Source organism: Oryzias melastigma, linkage group LG4, assembly GCF_002922805.2.
Source record: "Oryzias melastigma strain HK-1 linkage group LG4, ASM292280v2, whole genome shotgun sequence".
In the NCBI taxonomy this organism is placed as follows: Eukaryota; Metazoa; Chordata; class Actinopteri; order Beloniformes; family Adrianichthyidae; genus Oryzias; species Oryzias melastigma.
The window spans coordinates 10,648,708-10,668,458 of record NC_050515.1 but is presented as its reverse complement, the minus strand read 5'-3'; the positions used below and the strand labels follow the sequence as shown (position 1 = coordinate 10,668,458).

At 35.6% G+C, this 19,751-nt stretch overlaps 1 protein-coding gene across 1 annotated transcript in view; it reads right to left on the bottom strand.

Moving 5' to 3' along the window:
• LOC112150720 (adhesion G-protein coupled receptor D1) overlaps window positions 1–19,751 on the bottom strand; it is a 94,427-nt gene that overhangs the window by 56,991 nt on the left and 17,685 nt on the right. Inside the window, exons 14-17 of the mRNA XM_024279188.2 lie at window positions 19,044–19,197; window positions 18,697–18,830; window positions 18,504–18,619; window positions 17,010–17,130 (exon numbers count right to left, since the gene is read on the bottom strand). Coding sequence (XP_024134956.2) covers window positions 17,010–17,130; window positions 18,504–18,619; window positions 18,697–18,830; window positions 19,044–19,197 — 525 coding nt within the window. The remainder of the gene's footprint in view (window positions 1–17,009; window positions 17,131–18,503; window positions 18,620–18,696; window positions 18,831–19,043; window positions 19,198–19,751) is intronic.

The following is a 19,751-nucleotide window of genomic DNA, read 5'->3' as shown; positions in this document are numbered from 1 at the left end:
ATATTTTTTTTCTGACTTACATTTGTCTAAAAATTAATGAACTATTTTGATGCAAAATGTGTCTTTGGACTTTTTAACAAGTCCTTTGGTATTTTTCTCATGGTGGAGGACATAAATACAGAAAATCAAGATTAAAATAGCATTTCTGAGTATTTCTTCACTCAAATCGTTTTAAATCAGGAGTCCCAGCTGTGGCGTAGAAGCCACAATCTGCAGACCACAAGTTCCCTCCTTCGCTCCATTCTGATTCATCCACTTGTAGAAGACTAGATCCATGTACGTCTTAGATTTAAAGCTGTTTTCTGGCTTAAACTAGCTGCAATATAGCACACTATTTTTGTTGCACTGTTAATGTTAGGTTGGGGGAGTGAGGGGGCTGTAAACTAGCAAGAGAACGTGTAAATGGGAAATGGGGGCGGGTCTTACTCTGTGCCAGTTGTCCCACCCACAACAAATTTCGAATGAATTACTGCAGAAACCATTTCCTACTTTTTTTTTATTTATTTTGGCTAAAAATCTAATTTAAAAGACCATTGAGAACGTTTTTACAATAGATCAAATATAATTAGAGTGGGACTTAAAGGGTAATCAATCAGGGAAGCTGGAGGCTGACTCCTCCCACAGCTGAAATTTGAAAATCCAGTCAGAGGGGTTACTGGAGCTGCAGATTGTGACGTGGGACTAAAATGGCTTGATCAATAACAAAATTCGACTGTCATATCTTGATTTTACTTGTAGGGGGCAGCACACAGATGGTTTTTGACTATAGGGTCAAGAATTAAACAAGTTTATCTTATCTACAAGTTGATTTAGGGTTTGGTTACCCTGTAAAGACCCACTCTAATGAAAATCTTGTTTTGGTGTTTTTAACATGTTCTTGTATTTTTCTCATAGTGGAGGACTTATATAAAATAATTTAAGATTAAAACAGCATTTTTCAGTATTTATTTGGTCAAACTACGTTAGATCAGCAGATGAAAATTGAATGTTTGAAAAAGCTCAGGTTATGTCGCAGCAAGCACTATGGGCGGGCCAAAGTCTTGCTTTCTCCGCTCCAATTCCAAGTCCTCCACTTGCAGACAAATAGATCCACATACATCTTCATTTTCCTCATCTTAGCTGCCATCTGGCTCTAAATTGCAGCTCGCTCTGATATTACTTGTGTTTTTTTTTTTTTTTTTTTTTAATGTTAATGTTAGCTTGGGCTTGTGAGCCACTTGTCAATGGCAGGAGAGAGTGTAAAGAAAGGCATGCTGGGAAATTAGCCCAAGTTAACTTTTGCGCCAACAGTCCCGCCCACAATAAAAAAGTGGATTTTTGCTGCACTGCAAGAAATACGTCCTAAAAACGATGCAGGGTTTTTGATTTTAGCTAAATACTGCAGAGCCCTAATTTAAAAGACCACAAAGAACAATAGAAAAAATATATAGTTGGAGTGAGACTTTAAAGTAATTTATTTATTTATCAAAAATAAAAGAGTTTATCAGATGTAGATAATATTTAAAGCGTGTCTGGAAATCACTCTGGCTTAATAAAGAAATTATATGAATTAAATGTCATCTTTGATGAAAGTCAAGACTAAACATAATTACTTTTGTAATATACACTAGTTGAAGCCACAAAACAAGCAAGTGAGACAATTAGCTTCAGTTCATCTGTGTCCAGATGTTTTTCCTGTTAATCTATCAGCTCTGCTGCCATTGTGATATAGTGGATCCAGATCTCGTGTGAGAAAGCAGCTGTGCTCAAAGTTGTCTTCCTCTTTTTATCCTATCCCAAATAATTAAGAAAAGCAGATTCGTTATTCTTTGAGATGAGCCAGCAGGATTCGGTTTCTCTCTCATACACGCTCACAGTCACTTGGGTTGTCAAAAATGAGTCGGGGACCCCCAAGCCAGCCGGGCCTCAATGGGGTATAAAGCTACACAAGAAAACTGAGAGGATACACAAGCAGGCACACACTGAGGCCAGGAGCAACACCAGTACTGGTGTGTGATGGCTCAGGAGAGGAGGGAGAGTTATTAGCTTAGCCCTGAACCACCTACTTAATATAGGGGCCGGCGGTGATCGCTAACAGAGCCTGGCAGAGGTGACAGCTTTTGGCCCTGCTTGAAGAATTCCAATTGAAAAGCAGCCAAGAGGAACAACAAGCCCGAAACAGATGTTGCTCGCTACTATCCGTGCAACTTGGGTACACACAGCCCAGCAGCAACAAACTGGGGTGGTATGGCCAACACACAAACAGAGACAGACCAGAACACACACACACAACCACTGTGAGGCAACCACAAAGGTGACACGCAAGACAGGAAAAACATGACACATGTAATAGCTAAACACAACGCACAAAGAGGGCTTTTTATTAAAGATTCTCCCACCGAATAAGCACGTTTTTATAAATAACCATAAATAAATGCATTAATTAGGCATTACTCTTTGTGTTCTTTTCAAAATAAATCAAAAACAATCAAAGAAACAAAGAAAAAAATCTTAAAATGTGCGTTGATCAAAGGCAAAAATGAAGTCTTTCTTCCGCACAGACCACATAGTCCCACATCAATTAATTAATCTAATTTTGGCACTTGGATCATCACAGTCCCTCACTCTGGTCCTAATTGAGTTTGGGAAGGTTGACCATGTTTGAGTCATAATAATAATTCTATTACTACCGCAGCGAAAGGAAGAAAACGGCAGGCAGACAAATCGGGAAGGAGAGACTGTGTATGAGAGAGGAAAGACAAGCGGAGAGACTGGAAAATGGGATAAAATCAATTGTGACAAGTCTTTATTACCAGTCTATGACAAATGACAACACAAAGGTCGTTTCCGTTATTATATCCGAGTGTGTGGTATCAATTTCAAATCAGATGGACAAATATAATTGATGAGCTGCCAAAAAAAATAATACACTAGTCGCTTTCAGGTTTAAACAAACCAGCAGAAAAAATAAACTAATTGTATACTAAAACGTATTTTTTTGGCTTATTTTCACAAGCACCTTGTTGTAAGAGCAAAGCAAGTTTGAAACTACAAATTTTATCACACATGTGGCAGCATAACTGAAAAGTGGTATAAAAAGTAAGAAGAGACTGTAGACAAACCAGCTTTTGTATAAGACAAATCAGAGTTGTGTGACAAACACCTAAAGGAAATCTGATACAAACTTTAAGCACACGAGTCATTGTTGGACTCTTTGAACTGCTGAGGGAAAGCATGCAGCGACACTGCAGAGCTGTTTCATTAAAATATTTAGATATGTGACTGGTTTTCGAGGGGCCCTCATATGTCAAATTGAATGTGATTCCAATGTCAGTTTTATTGGTAACTCCTTTCTGAAAAAAGGCAAATATGCAAATATATATATATATATATATATATATCCTTAAAAAAGCAGCTATTGGATGCATCTCTGTTTTCTGACTTTTCTTAACACAAATTGTTGCCGAAAAGGGAGTTTGCACCTCATATTTCTTCAAAGTACTCAAAGCAAAAGCTAGTAATAATATAATCCAATATGCTGTAAATTAATAATGCAGAGAAAAGTAAAACTTCTATTAACAAAAAGAAAAATGGAGGACAGATTAGAATGTGATAATAGATTAACAAAACAAGAAAAATGTACTGAAATGTAAAAACAATTTCAAAATGCCATACTTAAAAAAACTTATATAAACTAATACATTTACATAAATAGAAAATAAAAAAAGCATAATAGTCCAAGTCTTTAGATAAATAATGTGACGGAAATGATATGTGGAAGAATTTTTGATGATAGATCCATCATAAATGAATAATATATTATATACTTCTATTCCTTTACCATTATATAGTATTATAGAATAAAATAAAATAAGAATAAAACAATCATAACTATTGCATCTTTGACCCAGCTTAAGGATAAGACTTTAACCAAAATGCTCCAAAAATAACTTTCACCCTTTTTTTTTAAGGTTTTTAGATACTCCTTACAAAAGGAAATTCTGCTTTACACTTTGTTTTGCTTAACCTGAACATTTAGTGGTCAAACAAAAATAGTACAATATCTTAAATAAAAATCACACTATGAATATTTTTTTATAAAAAAAATCTAAAAGGTAAATAATTAAATATTTTGCAACCATAATAATATGGTTTTTGGCTTTTGTTCTGCATATTTTAAAGCTTTTGCAAAGGCTGTATTTACTATTTTAAATGAGGATAAAGTAAGAAGATTTAAGTAAGCTGTTTTAAAAAATATTAGCTAAAAATTTGCTTTTTAGCACCAAAATTTAAACAAAGCCTAAATTAAAAAAATAAAAATCACAGAAATAATAAAGGTAAAGGAGCAAATTGAAATAGAAATTTAGAAACAAGACAATTTTTTTTTAAAAAAAAGATAATTCTACCATTATTCTACTATTATATAAGTTAGAATATACTGTATATTTAAACAGCATTTGCTTTTTCAAAAAAGTTTCTATAAAATTGCAATTCTCAGTTTTTATAAAAAGACAAACTATTTTTGAAAATATATTTTACAATCAGTTGGAGAAAAGAAGCCATTTCTGAAAGAGCGTATGAAAACGGTAAAAATGGGATTATATGTACGGCCCGTGTCCGCGTGCATAACCGCATAATCCCATCTCTGTGTCTGACTGTGTGTGTGTGCTGCAGCACCACTTTGGTGGCAAGGTGAATCCATCATGATAAACAGGCAGACTCGGTAACTGTCTCATGCAATCACACATCACTACGGTTCGCGGGACTTTAAAGTGAAAACGAATGGTAGTTCATTGACATGAAGACTTCATATATCTTCGTTTTTTTTCCTTTTTTCTTTTTAGCAGAAGTCTTTTTCCTCAACATACTTCTAATAGTTCATAAAAATACAGGATTTCAACTAGTAACTGATTTTTTTTAGCTCAACCTCAACCAGTTTTCCCTCAAGAATTTGACAGAGAAATCTTAAAACTTTAATGAGATTTTTTTTTTCTCAGATATTCTCTCTATAAAAACTAACGTTTACAACATCAGCGGATGAAGAAATATCTCAGTAAAGGTGGTGAGCGGCTCGAAGAAAAGTACAGTACCGGGAGAAACAAGTAATTAAAGGGAATAGAAAATAGCAGTTTAAAGGAAATTATTCTATGTCTAAAAATTTTCAGGCATCCAGGTCATGTCATTGCACGATTCTGTTCTTAAGACCAACTGATCTTTATAGGTTAATTTAGAAAAGGCATGTCCAAAGTCCGGCCCATGGACCAAACGCGGATCACATTCAAATTTCTACTGGCTCACAGGCTCCATCACAAAAACAATGATATGCAGCCCCCAGCATGTTCTAAAACTGTGATAAATTTCTTGATTTTGATCGACTAAAGCCCGCTAGAAACTTGTGGCAACACTGTCGCGGGACCCTTCTGTGACACTTTCTAGATAATTTCTAAAATATTAACGAATGATAAAAAGAAAAATTGGAGAATTGTTTTTCAATACAAAACAACTGTGTATGTGGTTTGTACATTTGAATAGAATTTATTTTGGATTCTCAAAAGGAAAAGCTGTAGCAAAAATGCTCCGATCCTTAACATTGAACAAATTGTTCTGCTTCTCCTGGAGGGCGTTTCAGTTTGGCCACTAGGTGGCGGTCGCACTATAGCATTACACTTTTTTCAAGAAGAATAAGCTAAGAATTGGCAACAAATTGTTCTTTAGGCGACAAAATGGTCACTTTAGAAATACTTCCGTAAAAGTGCTTGGAAAATTCATGCCTGTGAGTTTATAAAGATGTTTATTTAGTCAGCAATGAATACGTCAACAGAGCGATAGCATTACGCCGGAGTCACACAGGACGCGATAGCGCCGCGCAGCGGCGCGGAGCGGAGAGCGCGCCGCTGTGCGGCGCTCTACTGGTCACACCAGACGCGATTTGTTTCCGCGACGGTCGGCAGGCGCTTCTGCTAGAGCTATTGCTTTTTTGCCATCATGGTGAATAACCAGGATATCTCCCAGTGTTTCTGCTAAAAGGGGATGGTCTCTGCCCCTGTTGACACAGACCCCGCCCCCCAACTCCGCAGTCGGCCCACTTCATTGATCGGTTTGTGCGCGCGTGTGCGTGTCTGTTTGTTTTGTTGTGTGTCTGTGTGCACGCACGCGCTCCCACGTGTTTCCGTCGGTAAATTAATAAACTAAAAATATTACCTGATGTTTCTTCCAAGAAGAACCGCTCCTCTGCCTCTCTCTCGTTCAAACGCAGCCCCGTGTCCCGCTCCAGTGTGCCCCCACTGCCCCGTCTGCTCTGCTTTTTTTCCTCCCAGAACCCTGCAGCCCAGCACACCCGCTCCAGAGATCTGTGGTGTCCGGGGTGGGGGCTCTCGCGTACGCGTGTCTGTGTGTTTTGATTGTATGGATATTTTCATCTCTACTGTCTGTTTAGACACAAAAACTTGATAACATTTGTCAATCGCGGCGTTTTATTGTGAAAAATTGGTTCTATTTTGAAAATAAACCGGATTTTCCCATGTATTTCGATGCAACTTCCTGCCAGTATTGACGCGGAGCGCTCGCGTCGCGCGGAAGAAATAGGCCAGACGCCGAAACGTTGCGCTGCACCGCGCGGACCCTCCGCGCCGCTGCGCGTCGCTCCGCGCTTGGTGTGACCGACGCAATAGGTTAACATGGGCGCCGAATGGAAGCGCACGCCGTTCCGCGCCGCTTCTCGGCGTTATCGCGTCCTGTGTGACTCCGGCGTTCGCCGTCCAAAGGGAAACTCCACTAACCGTTAGCATCAAGCTACCAGACTTTAGCTTTATGTGCTAAATCGATCTATATTTTTATGAATCGATTATTGATCTATTAAGCTTAGATTGATTGAAATTGATTTTATCAACCCAGACCTACATATGTATATATATATATTTTTTTTTTATCAAATAAACTTCATAATTATACTGTCAAATGAAAAATTACATAATTTTGAAATTACTATTTTCATGTTGATTCTATTAAATTTCTTACTACAATAAAAGAGTGAAACTTAATGCCAGTGCTGTTGCTTTTCCAACACTGGAAATATCCACCTTTAATCCAGTAATGACTACGAAATGACACTCTCCTTTTAACACAGTGGAGATCAGACTGCAGGCCTCCCAGCCTTTCCCTTCGTCTCCCTGTGCCCTGGCCCAAGCTCTGTTCTTGCTCTCCAAACTGTTTGATTGGCACATGCTTTCACTTAATGAAGGATAATTACTTAGAAAAACAAAGGAAAGACCACATCTGCTCAGTGTAAAAAAGAAGTCCAGGTCTGGTGCAAACTGTCAGACCAGGCTTTCAGGTAGGGTGTGTGTAAATACTTTAGCCACCTTCTCCGAGGTTCCATTCCAACACAAACACCCCTCAAGCCCCACAAGATAAGTATTAATGGGAATCAGCGTTTGGCTGCATACACTCAGTGGGAAAAGTGTGTGTCGACATGCATAGGAAATGATCCGCGGTATCTCTAGAGGGCCGGACAAGGGCTACAACAGGAAGGGCAAGAGGCTAGAGGAGACGGTCAACATCCCAATCAGTGTCCTCCTGCCAGGGCTGTTGTTCTCTGACCCCCATAGCTACCGCTTTGTTTACTTTCACACAATGCTGTACTGTAATGGTAGTAAAACACAAAGATAGCTGTGCTGCTTCCTACAAACCTCGACACACAGCCCATAAATCAAACATAATCGTACATGGGATTTACAATAAACTAAAATAGTCTCTAAGGGGCTCACCGGGAATGGCCTGCAGTTGTTTTATTAAAGGTAATAAATGAATCAATTTTTTACAGAAACCAAAGAGCTTTTTGGTTTCTAAATTGATTTTAATAAACATTCATGAATTGGGTGAGTTATCAGGATTTCTGATTTTTGGTTAATATTAATATATCCTAAAGTTTGTGCAGAATGCGTGTAAATTTGACAGCTTTTAAACACTCCAGCATTCTTTACCACCAAGGCACTAAAAGCCTTTTGCTTTCCTGCCCTTTCCTGACCCAGTTCTCACTAATAACCCACATCAAAGTGGCGCAAATCTACAGATCTGCTGCAACAGAAAGGTAAGAAAAACCAGGTCCATCCCCAACCTTGTCACCCCGAACCGTTATTGATACAGTGGTTTGAGCTTTAAGGTTGGTGTGTGTGTGAACACATGCCAAAGGGTGTCAAGCGAATACAAAAACCAAAGGCGGCCAACTTATAAATAGAACGGTCATTGTTTCAACATGGCTAATTTCAGTTGTCAGTCTTGTTCCTGGCGTGGTGTGAGTCGGCGAAGGAGGGGATGTAGAAGAATGAAGTCATAAATTAGGAGTCAGCTGATGTGATAACACGCCTGCTGACATGAACGCACACAAAAGCCAGAAGGCGCACCTCTGTGTCATTATTGGCGACAACGCTTTGATGAACACTTAGATGTGCCGTGAGTACGCAACTAAGGGAAAACACACACCTACTCTTAAGTGTTGTTAGCCGGGTCATTTGTAACGGTTTGCTTTCTTATGACACATTATTAACTAAATTGAGCTGGCAGGTAATTCTAAGGCAAATAAACACAAGTAGGTTTAACACAAGGAAGGGTCTTTGGGGTGGCAGCAAAAGAAATGTCAGGAATTCTTTTGCCTCTTTTCACAGAAAGCCCTTTTTTTTCCCACCGCTTTAGACCAATTTCATAGAAGTGATCTCTCCAACAGTGTTCCATTCTCAACTAAAAACAGTCCCTCTTTATTTGAACTTCCTCAGTTCCTTAACCTGTGTTTCTGGCCTGTGCTTCCTCTTGTAGACTTAATATTTACATTTTAAGAAAAGGAAGGTTGGTATCTTTTACACACTCATTTTCATTCAAGTTCAAGGGTACTTCAATGCACACATTTACATGGAATGTATGCACAAAACTGTGCTGCTAGCATTCTGCCTCCGTATAAGAATTTACAGAAGCATGAATGTTCATCACATTTTAATGTTTTATTTATAAATGAAAAGATAATATGAAAAAAAAAACAAGAAGTACATGTTGAGACCAAACAAACTATAAATAAACTACTTAAAGAAGCTACGTCCTCATTATAAGTGCCATTTCAGAGAAGAACGTTGGGAGTCAGTGCTGACCTTGGTATTTGTTAGAATAGTATTTTATTCTGTGCCTGTTAATTGAGGATGCAACTCAAACAGTGGACTTTTTTCAAAGGGAAAATTATTTTCTCAGTCAGTGGGAATGTAAACAATTACAGAATATGTTTGTTTTTTTGAACCCTCACCAGATAATTGTCTAGAACACATTAAAACATGGTTATATGAATAAATCGAAATTATTTTTTACCAGTTTTAATTATGTTTTGAAATATTTGAGCAATATATTTTCTAAAAATGTCCATGTTTGGCTGTCGACTAACAACTAATCAGGTGTGGCGTGTTTTTTTTTATTAACATAATGGAGGGGAAATTAAGTTTTCTAACAATGGATCAATGCCAAAAAATGCAAGGGAATCTGATGCCCGTCTCCAAACACTTGGGAATAACCTGAAGTCTGTTGGTTTACGGGGAGAACGACTGCTCACCAGCTGAAAACATTCAGTCTTACAGGTGTGCTCAAGCTCGCTCGACCTCACAAGGTCGAAACAAACTGCAAAAATAAAATTGCAAATTTAGACCTTAGTAACAATCCTCAAGTGCATGATACACGTCTTATGTCTTATGTCCAACAGCTGAACTTATCAAATATATGTTTTAAGACCATCTATTAAGGAATTTATGTCTTCAATGGAGAGAAATAACGAGACTTTCAGTAAAAATCCAAACTCCAACATGACAAATGTACTACAACTGACCAATAAACAAGTAAGAACTAAAGAATAAAGCAAAACACTGAAGTGAAACTATAAACTTCATGTCATTTTTTTTTTTCCAAGTAGCTTCTTTAATTTAGGAGGCTTTTATGTCAAAGTGTATTACTTCAGCTCAAAGACTGATGTTATTATCTCAATTGTTGGTGTTTGTATTCTCAGACTCTGGGAAAAACGTCTCCTTTTCCACATGAATTTATTTAAAATAATACAAAACAGCATGCCAAGTATTTGAATGTCACCAAGTAGCTAAAGTATACTCTTTACATAACCATAATTACCAAAACTGCTCATGGTCCCGGTACAACCAGAAACTTCCAGCCCACTTAGAGAGATGTCTGCTGTTTAAGTTTGCGTGTGATCTGAGCTACAGCTGAAAATGAATAAGGATGTCGTCAGGGGAATATGGTTCCTGTTTGCTCAAACACGCCAAGATGAAAAACATTTCCCTCTATGATCTGACCAGTGAGAGGTTTGCCATGTGTGCGTGTGCATGCTCTGGTGTGGCGCATGTGGGTTCACACTGCAGTGTTTGGTAAATACAGATACAGATTTCAGTCAAAGTTTGGAATTATCTGACATGGCTAAAATCATCTCATTTATTTAAAAAGAGAAATGTGTGTATTTTTTAATGCGTTTAATTTTATGTTAATATAATATATTTTTAACAATTCTATCTTGTTTAATGAAAAAGCAATAATTGTTTTTTTTCTTCAAAATGTCAAATGTGGAAAAAAGACATATTTCTCTTTTCTTATTTTACAAACAAAACTATTTTTTTCCATACAACTCCATGCATCCAAGCATTTATTTAATTGTGAAGTAGAGTAGTTAGAATTTAGTAGTATAATTTGTCTTAAAAACAAACAAAAGTCCCGCAAAAATTTTAAAAGTTGATTTTGTTAGTTATCTCCAAAACTCTGATTTTTTTTATATATTTCTCCCCAAAAAACCCAACTACAACACTCAATAAATAAAATTCTACAGCTCAGTAAAAGAAAGCAGAAATAGAACACCATTAGAATATTAGAATGAAGAACGTTGTAATACAGAGACACCAGAAGTGACAATAAAGAGTTTGCACATTAAGCAAGAGTGGAGCTGAAAACACTGACCGTAGCAATACAGCACAGCTCTGTGGGAGAGGAAGGAAAAAAAACTCTTGTCGGACAATCACTTTAGAAGCAGTAAAAGTGTTGCTTACTCACACAACAAATCTCCCATATGGCAAAAATCAATAGGCAGAGCAAGATTCTATTGATCATATCTATATCTTGGATACAGTCTGATGTGGACAGTTGAAGTGTGTGTTAGTGTGTGTGTTGATGTGGATTCAAGATTAGGATTTTCATATAAAAAATGAAAAATTCTTCAAATGAAAAGATTTAGAATCTTTTAAAATCTGTGATTTTAAATTTGAAAATCACATTTTAAAGCTACTTTTTCATTTTTCCAATTTAATTAGTGAGTTTTACATTCATTTTTTTTTTATTTCAAATAGTTTTTTTTAATTAATATTATTTTGTAAATTCACTCTTCATTATTTTACAAAATAAAGCAAATAAAATCAGATTTTTTTTGTTGTTTATTTTTCACGATATGTTTTCACCACATTTACCTATAAGGTAGTTTCCATCTGCAATATGAAAAGATAAATATTTAAATGTGTATTATTACGTTTTTTTTAAAATAGTTTTTCCTGACTTTTGTTTCTTCTAATTTCTCAGAATTCTAATTTTGTTGCAGTTTTCATCGTTTTCTTAGAAAACTAATTTATTTCCATTCTATGTTACAAGGCAGAATTTGGTATCTAAGCATAGAAAATTAAATGAATTTTTGTGCTCTTCAGGGATCAATGGAGTAGTTTCATAATTTTTATTCCAGTGTTAATCTTTTTTACCCTGTAAAATTTTATAATCATCTGGGAGATTTAAAAGCAATAACAATAATAGCAGAATGTTGCTGGGGTCACAGGGCCATTAAAAAAAAAAAAATGAACAGGACTCAGATGAAACAAAAATGTAATCATCGCTTTTTCTTTACATGTTACCCTTTTGTGGACAAGGCACAGGGCTGCCCTCCACAGGAAGCAAAATGACCAAACAGAAGAAAAAAAATGGGCACATTCCTGAGAATCACTTTGGCTGCAAACTCACTAAAACAACTAGCGGGGCTTTATGTGCTATAAAACGACTGGCAGAGGACGGTCATTACCCTAACATTTTCTTTCCAACTTCCTTCACCTCTCTTTTGCTTTGTCCCTCTCCTCCTCTCTCTTCGTCCCCAACTTGTCTGTGCACCTCATAGTTATTGATTGCTTAAAGTTATGGGCTAATAATAAGATGGACACTGCATGGCCAGGAGCCTATTATACTCCGGTAATAGATAGTGTAGGGGTTTTGAATGACATTGCCAAGAGATTGGATGACAGAGGGTGGAGGAATTTATAGGCTGGCCCAAAGAGCGATCATTCGCTTTCTCCATCTCCCTCACCTGCACACTTTACTTCCTTCTTCATGCTATTTATCTCCAGCTTATATGGAAGCAGATGAGGCGTGTCTGTATTTATGGTAAAGATGTTCATTCTGCTCAGAGCGGAAAGTTCGATTCAACAGAAAGTTGATTCAGAGTTTATGAACAATGCAAACAAGTTTACTTTTTGAAATTTAATATATGTTTTGAATATATTTATATTAATCTAATACGGTTCAGACAGTGTAAAATGTATTAGTGAAATAATGAGATTGTTAATAGCATACAGTGTTACATGGTTTCTCAAATAGAGAAGTTCTAACAAAAATGTTTAGATCATTAACATTGTAAGCATTGTTCTGCCTCTCCTGGAGGGCGTTTCAGTTTGGCCACTAGGTGGCGATCACGCTGTAGCAGTACACCTCATTTTAGAAGAAGAAGACAGTATGAGCAAAAAACTGTGTTTTAGACCACAAACTTCCAAAAAGTTTGGAAAATTCCTGCCTGTGGGTAATAAAGATGTTCATTTAGTCAGCAATGTATATTTACGTTGACAGAGTGTTAGCATTAGCCGTTCTATGGAAAAACGTTAAATGTTAGCAACAAGCTAGCAGACTTTAACTTTATGTGCTAAATCGATTTATATTTTTATGAATAGGCTATAGATCTGTAAAGCTTAAATCGTTTCAACAATTTTATTAACCCAGCCCTAGTTTTTAATATGTTCTTCTTGTCTTTTTCTTAATGATGGAAGACATATGTAAAGAAAATTTTGATCAACACTGTGTTTCTGCGTATTTCTTTATTTAAATCGGGGTGAATCTGGAGCAGGCAAGTCTAGTTGTTACGTTAAAAACTATATTTGGCAGAATATCACTTCCTTGCTTTGCTCCAGTCCACTTAAAGACAAACAGATCCATTAACGTTTTTTTTTTTCCTTGTCCAAGCTCCCTCAGCATTATCCGGCTGGATAGCTCCAATACTGCTCTACATTTTTGTTTTACTGCTAATGTAAAGTTGAGGTTGTGAGGGGCTATAAACTAGCAGGAGAGGGTGTAAGCAAGGGGATGATGGGAAATGAGGACAGGCTTACTCCATCCCATTATTCCCACCTACAACTTGGAGGTGAATTTCTGATGAATTCCTGCCAAATCTGTGTCCCAGAAAATGACAATAAAAATTGCACATAATCACAATTAAAATATCACTGGGAATCATTTTATTAAAGATCGAAAGATTATATCAACTATAATAAAAAAAAACAAAAAAGAAAAATTTTGGCAAATCTTAGCAGCAAATAAAGTGTCGTCAACTTTAGGGTAAAAAAACAAAAAAAAAATCCCTGAAGGTCGCATTTTTTTGCCAAGTTTGCTGCATATTTCCCCCATAAATGTCTGATGAGGCTTTGAGAGTAACAGCAGCAGCAGTATCAAAGATACTTCATAGTTGTCAGGATGCAAGCGGTAGAAGGAGGGTGTCGAGAGAGCTATGAAAAAGGCTTGTCAACATTATCTGTTTTATTGATTCCACAGTAAAAGCTTGCCGCTTAAGCTTTGTTACTTTAGCGAGCTCCACTGAAAATACAACATCTCAAAATGAAAAAAAAGGATCTTAAAAACTTCTCATTAATTTATTGATTTACATATTTTATATCTTATCTACCTGGCTTTCACATCCATCATTCCTACAGCATATAGCATCTTTACGAGAGCGGTTACAATATTTTATCTCCTCTTTTAATCACTGACAACAACAAAACTATATGAGAATGATTGTCTGTTGTAACTTAAATAGAAATGTGACCGTATAAAAAAAGGAGGGAAAATAGGTTTAGTTCTGACAGGATGATTGTTGTCTGTACTCCTTTAGTTGTTTTCTTTAGGGAAGCTTGTATTTCAGAAAAGGTGTCAAAAAAACAATATGGTGGTATTTAGAAGAGCAAACTTTTAATTTAACAGATTTAAAGACAAAACTGCAAAAACAGACTCTAGAAGGAACATTACAAATAACTAATTCATAAAAAGTTATGATCATCCATATCTGTCCATTTTCCTGCATTGAAATGTTTATCATGGCATCAAATTTCATTTTTGTGTGGCTTTTATTCTGAACCTCATGTTAATTACTCGACAATTCTTCAAAGTAAGATCATGCGGAGCACTGTCGCCACTATTGCTGAGTAAATAACTTGTCATATGCACTTCACAAAACCCGTCGTCAAAAGCTAAACAATCCCTACAGCCAGGAAAGCTTAGAGTTACAATATTATATCAACACATAACGATCCAAACCGACTCTGTGTTTAGAGGATGCTGCGTTTGTGTGGTTTGGTTTCACATAACGGCAACTATCACTCTTCTGTGCACGCCGAGCATAGAGTTCATTTGGTTGGAAGCAAAAAAATGTAAATTTAGTGAAAGCTGCAGGATCTCAGTTTTATGATTCAGCTAAATCATTATTAATGTTTCAAAAATGGTTTTTATTAAGGACCAAACAGAGCATGATCTGAAAAGTTTCGGAGATTCTTTACATTTTTTGTAGAAAATTTGTAATGAAAAAATATATCTTTTTAATTTTTTGTTATAATTAAAATCCAAATCTCAATTGCACACGGGTAAAAAAAACAAAAAAACAAAACACACCTTAGATCACGGAATAAACAGGATATTATTGAACGCACAAAAAAAAAGTAAAACCTAAAAACGTAACGTTTTAACAATTCTATGAAGAAAAACAAGCTAAAATATTATTCCAGAATAAATCCACTTAAATCAATATTTTACTCTCCATAAAAATATATTTCCATAAAAATATATTTAGAAGTAGTAAGAAATAAAAATGTTGGAAATAAGCGCAAGATAACATCGGGCCATTAATAACAATAAAATAAAATGATCTGGAGGGCCGGATCCGGCCCCCAGGCCTTGAACGCATGTGTGACACATGCACTACAGGGATACTTTAGTATCTGGTGTGCACCAGTTAGTAACCAGAAACTTTTTTTTATTTCAATTTTTTTCTTTGATGTCCCTTTAGGGGCTCCATAGAGTATCAATTGAAGATTTTTTGTTTCTTTTCACTTTAAAATGACAATAAAAGACATAAATTCAAAACCTAAACATAAAAATACTATTAACTTTCAAGAGTTAAGTTATTTTCATATAATTACCTAACTTTTAGCAATTTGTCACCATTTTTGCACAAAACCAGTCCATGTTGCAACTCAGTTAAAGTCAGTCATCCATATGGAGATCTAATGATAATTTAACCTTCAGCTTTTTTTTTTTATCCATTTAAGCAAACTGTTTGGTCCAAATCTCTCCTACCATCTATAGAAAAATGAATACCAAAGTGAGGGAAGAATCCTCTGCTAAATCAACATTTAAATCATATGCATCCATAATGTGTTATCCTGATTTATTAGATTAAAACACAATGCTCATAGTATTCTTTGTTTTTTTAGAGTTTCAAGGTAATTTTAAGGAGGCAAAAGAACAAAACAACATTCATACAATTGTGTAGCAGGCACCAAAAAAACCTGACAAACAGTAGTCTGGATAAATAAAAGCAAACAAATAAAATAAAGCAAAAATCAATAGTACATATTAACAAGTGAATCAATGTTGGTGTACAACAACAACCTAGTAAACCCCTCGTGTTAATTACTGTTGGTGTGGAAAAAAAACATAATTAGATATGAGGGAAAAAACAGAAACTATTAATGGCAACAGAGGGGTTTGACTTAATGATCAGAGTGCGGCAAAGACCTCCATTGATTTGCCAGTTAAATATACAGCTCAATTAAAGATAAAGATGATTAGATGACTTCAACTCCGCACAAGCAGATCCACAGATGCTGCGGAAGCGGAGCGACATGAGGCCGCCTGCTGCAGTGAGAGCACTACATGATGTCAACCAGCCGCTCTCCAAGAGCGCAGAGTAAAGCGCTGCAGATCCAGGTCATTTTAAGACAAAACTTTTTTTTTTTTTATAAAAACGCGCCAAAATTATTTTAGAAAGTGCACACAAACAAAAAGAAGCTACTTTTCTTATTTAAATGAAGCACTTTCTTTGCAAAAGCAAGACTTACTCATTTCTGCATCAGCCTTGTCACAGACATGTAAAAACCTTGGCAGTTTTTTTTTCTTGTCTTTGTAGCATGTGAAGGGTAGACTTGTAAAAGTATAATGAAAAACCTTTTTGTTTCTCATTGACAGACAAAAATTATATTTAAGGGTTACCTTTATTTAAAGTTTATTACAGGTTTTATGTTTATTCCTCCCCAAAAATAGATGGCTGAGTGGCAAAACTTTTGGAAATATAAATAATTTACGATACAACAATGTACATAATAAAATAATGCTATTAACCACTGTTTTTCTTGTCAAATCAGTGATGGTTTTTATGTTGAAAGAATGTGTAAAAACATTTTTTTTAGCTTTAAAGGTCCTAAATTTACCTCTAAAACAGAGATTTCCAAATTAATATTTTTTGAGTTTGAACATCCCACACTAACAAACAAAAAAAAATGCATAAAATGAACTACTTTAAAAATATTATTTGCATATTAATAAGCTTGATTAAACAGGGTTATAATTAAAACGTTTAAAATTAAAGTGGACACACTTGGGACATAAAGTTCTGTTCCTGAATTTTTCTCGACTTGCACGTCAGTGTGTGTTTGTACCTGAAGAGAATTGAGGAGGATGAAGATATAGGCCATGACGATGGAGAGCGGTACCAACACGCCACACAGCCAGGTCAGACCGAGGATTGGAAGCAGCACCAAAACTGCCTTTACTGCACCTCTGCACTCGAAAACGTTAAATAAAATTAAAAAAAATAAACATCAATCAGATCAACAGATTTTGGTTGTTTTGAATCATGCAAAATCACTGATTTCCCAAATGTATTCAAGTCCGACTCCCAATTGAGTTTAAATCAATATGGATTGAATTGGGAATGTTTCATTTAAGGTTCAATTTTGTTTGGCAGTGAAAGACCCAAACCGAAGAATGCCTGCGCTGTGGAGTCTGACCAATCCACGTAAAGTATATATCCAGAGGAAACGACACGATTCAAAGATTTTTCTCTGGATTTTATGAGTTGCTCACATCAAGATCAGTCAAAATCAACCTGTTTTTAATTTTTCTCTGATATTCCAAAGTACAAATTCTCCGTTCCTTTTGGACAAACCTAATATTTTGCTCCAAATATAACATTAGGAAGAAACAAAACTTTTCATTTTTAGCCCAATTTTATCCTGTTTTGAGAGAAATTAGATTTTCACACAAGTAACCGCAACAGCTGTCTGTGCTTGTGTAACTTGTCGTGCCGCCTGCTCTAGTTTAAGCAGTGGAAGACGGTGTTCGAGTGTCTGCCACTTCGGTTCACCAGAGGGTTCAAGGCCTGCTTTGAAATCCTCATTGAGCTTTTACTGTGCGAGCAGAAGAAACGAAACCACAGTAAGAAAAGAACAAATCTACTGAAAATAATTCCAATCACAAAGAAGCTTTCTGAGGGGACAAATGCAATTTATTTGAGCCTAAAATACTAAAACTTTAGAGAAAATGAGGCAACAAATGGCTTTTTAAAATTTTCACCGTAAAAACAGCAGCAATGTAGCATAAAAACAAAAATAAAAATCTAATTTTTTAAACTTCACGGACAAAAGGGGTTGCAAATGAACAATTGTTAAAGTTTATTTTGAGCAATAAAATTACAAAATCAAATAAATTAAAGTGTTTCTATTAATTTTACATTTTTATTTTAAAACAAATTGACAAAAAGGGATTAGACTTAAAAAAAAAAAACTTGCATAAGAAAGTTTGAAGAGAAACTGTGTTCATTTAGGATTTATGAAACTGCTCTGCCACTGATATTTATCCATTATAATCATACTAATATAAATATTTCAATTCTTATTTTTTTTTACTAACAATAAAAACAAATATGCAACTACTTAGCAATATTATTAAATGTTTTTTTGTAGTTTAAAGGTTTCTTTAAGTGAATGACATTTTATAAATTGACATACTGAATCAAAAAACTGTCCTAGACCACTTTACAATGTATTCCTGTTGTTTTTCATCAACAAGGCCACAATTTAGGACCAAACAGTTGTGGAGGCGTGTAAATACTTTTTAAAAGAGAACAAATGCTGCCTTCTAGTGGCCACTACCTGATTTGCTCATAAGCTTGCTTCACAGGACTGGTTTCCAGGGCCAGCATGATGGACCTTCTCTTTGCAGTGGAGATGGTGATGATCACCACTCTGGTCAAGACTAAGGCATTCACCTGGGAACAAATACAGGTGGCTATTTTTCACAATATCTTTATGTCTTCATGAAATAATTCAAAATCAGTTTGCTGACCATGATGATGAAGATGACAGGACCTGCAAAGCCCCAGATGATGCCATTCTGAACGCTGAGCCAGCAGTAGTCATCAGCAGCATATTTTCCTGAAGCGGATGCTAGAGTTATGGTGACTATCAGAACCGGAAGACCTGGTAAAAATTCACAAGAACATGAAAAGAATCAAATTGGAGGTTTGTGACAAACATATTATAAATAAATCATTCAGATTTAAGACTAGCTTTTTTGCAAAAGCTTGAAATGTTGCTCACTCTAATAAAAGAACACTCAAACGCTTGTCTTGAGGATTTACAAACAAGCTCTTTTACAAAACACACAGATTTGACGTCATCTTGCCATCATACCCCAGCCAATAAGATAGTAGTACTTCATGTGACGGTCCTCATTTAGGTTCACCGCCACCACCTTGCTCCACAGCAGAAGACCCTCCACCAGCATCCAACTGAAAGCCGCCAAGAAGAATAGATGGAGTAATGCCGCTACCAAAGTGCAAGCCACCTGCAGAACAGAAACAGACAAAGATTCAAATATCAATTCCAAAAAAAAAGCTGCGGAAGTTTGTATAGTCACATGGTATTTGCAATAAAAAATATATTATTTATAATCCTAAAAACAAATACTAAATCATTTTTTTGGGTCTTGAATGAAACAAAAATACACTTAAAAAACACTATCTGACGTATTGTTTTATTCATTATGCTTATATGTTAATAATAAACATCTATTAGCAGTGACATAAAATTATAATAAAATTAACAATAAAAATATTGATATTAGGAATCGATTAAAAAAAAAAAACGCAAACCCGAAAGAAATTAATAGCAATAATTTATTTTGTTACAATATTTGCTGACCACTTATTACCTTTAAATGATCAAAATAGGAAGTCACACACAAAACTGTACATTTACAATGTTTATTTTTAATAAGTGCTGTCAACCGATAAAAAAAGAAAGAAAATCAGATTAATCACACTTTTATGTTAAGATCAATCGCGATTAATCATAATGTTTTACTAGATAAATATGTGACTTTTGAACAAAAACAGGCCA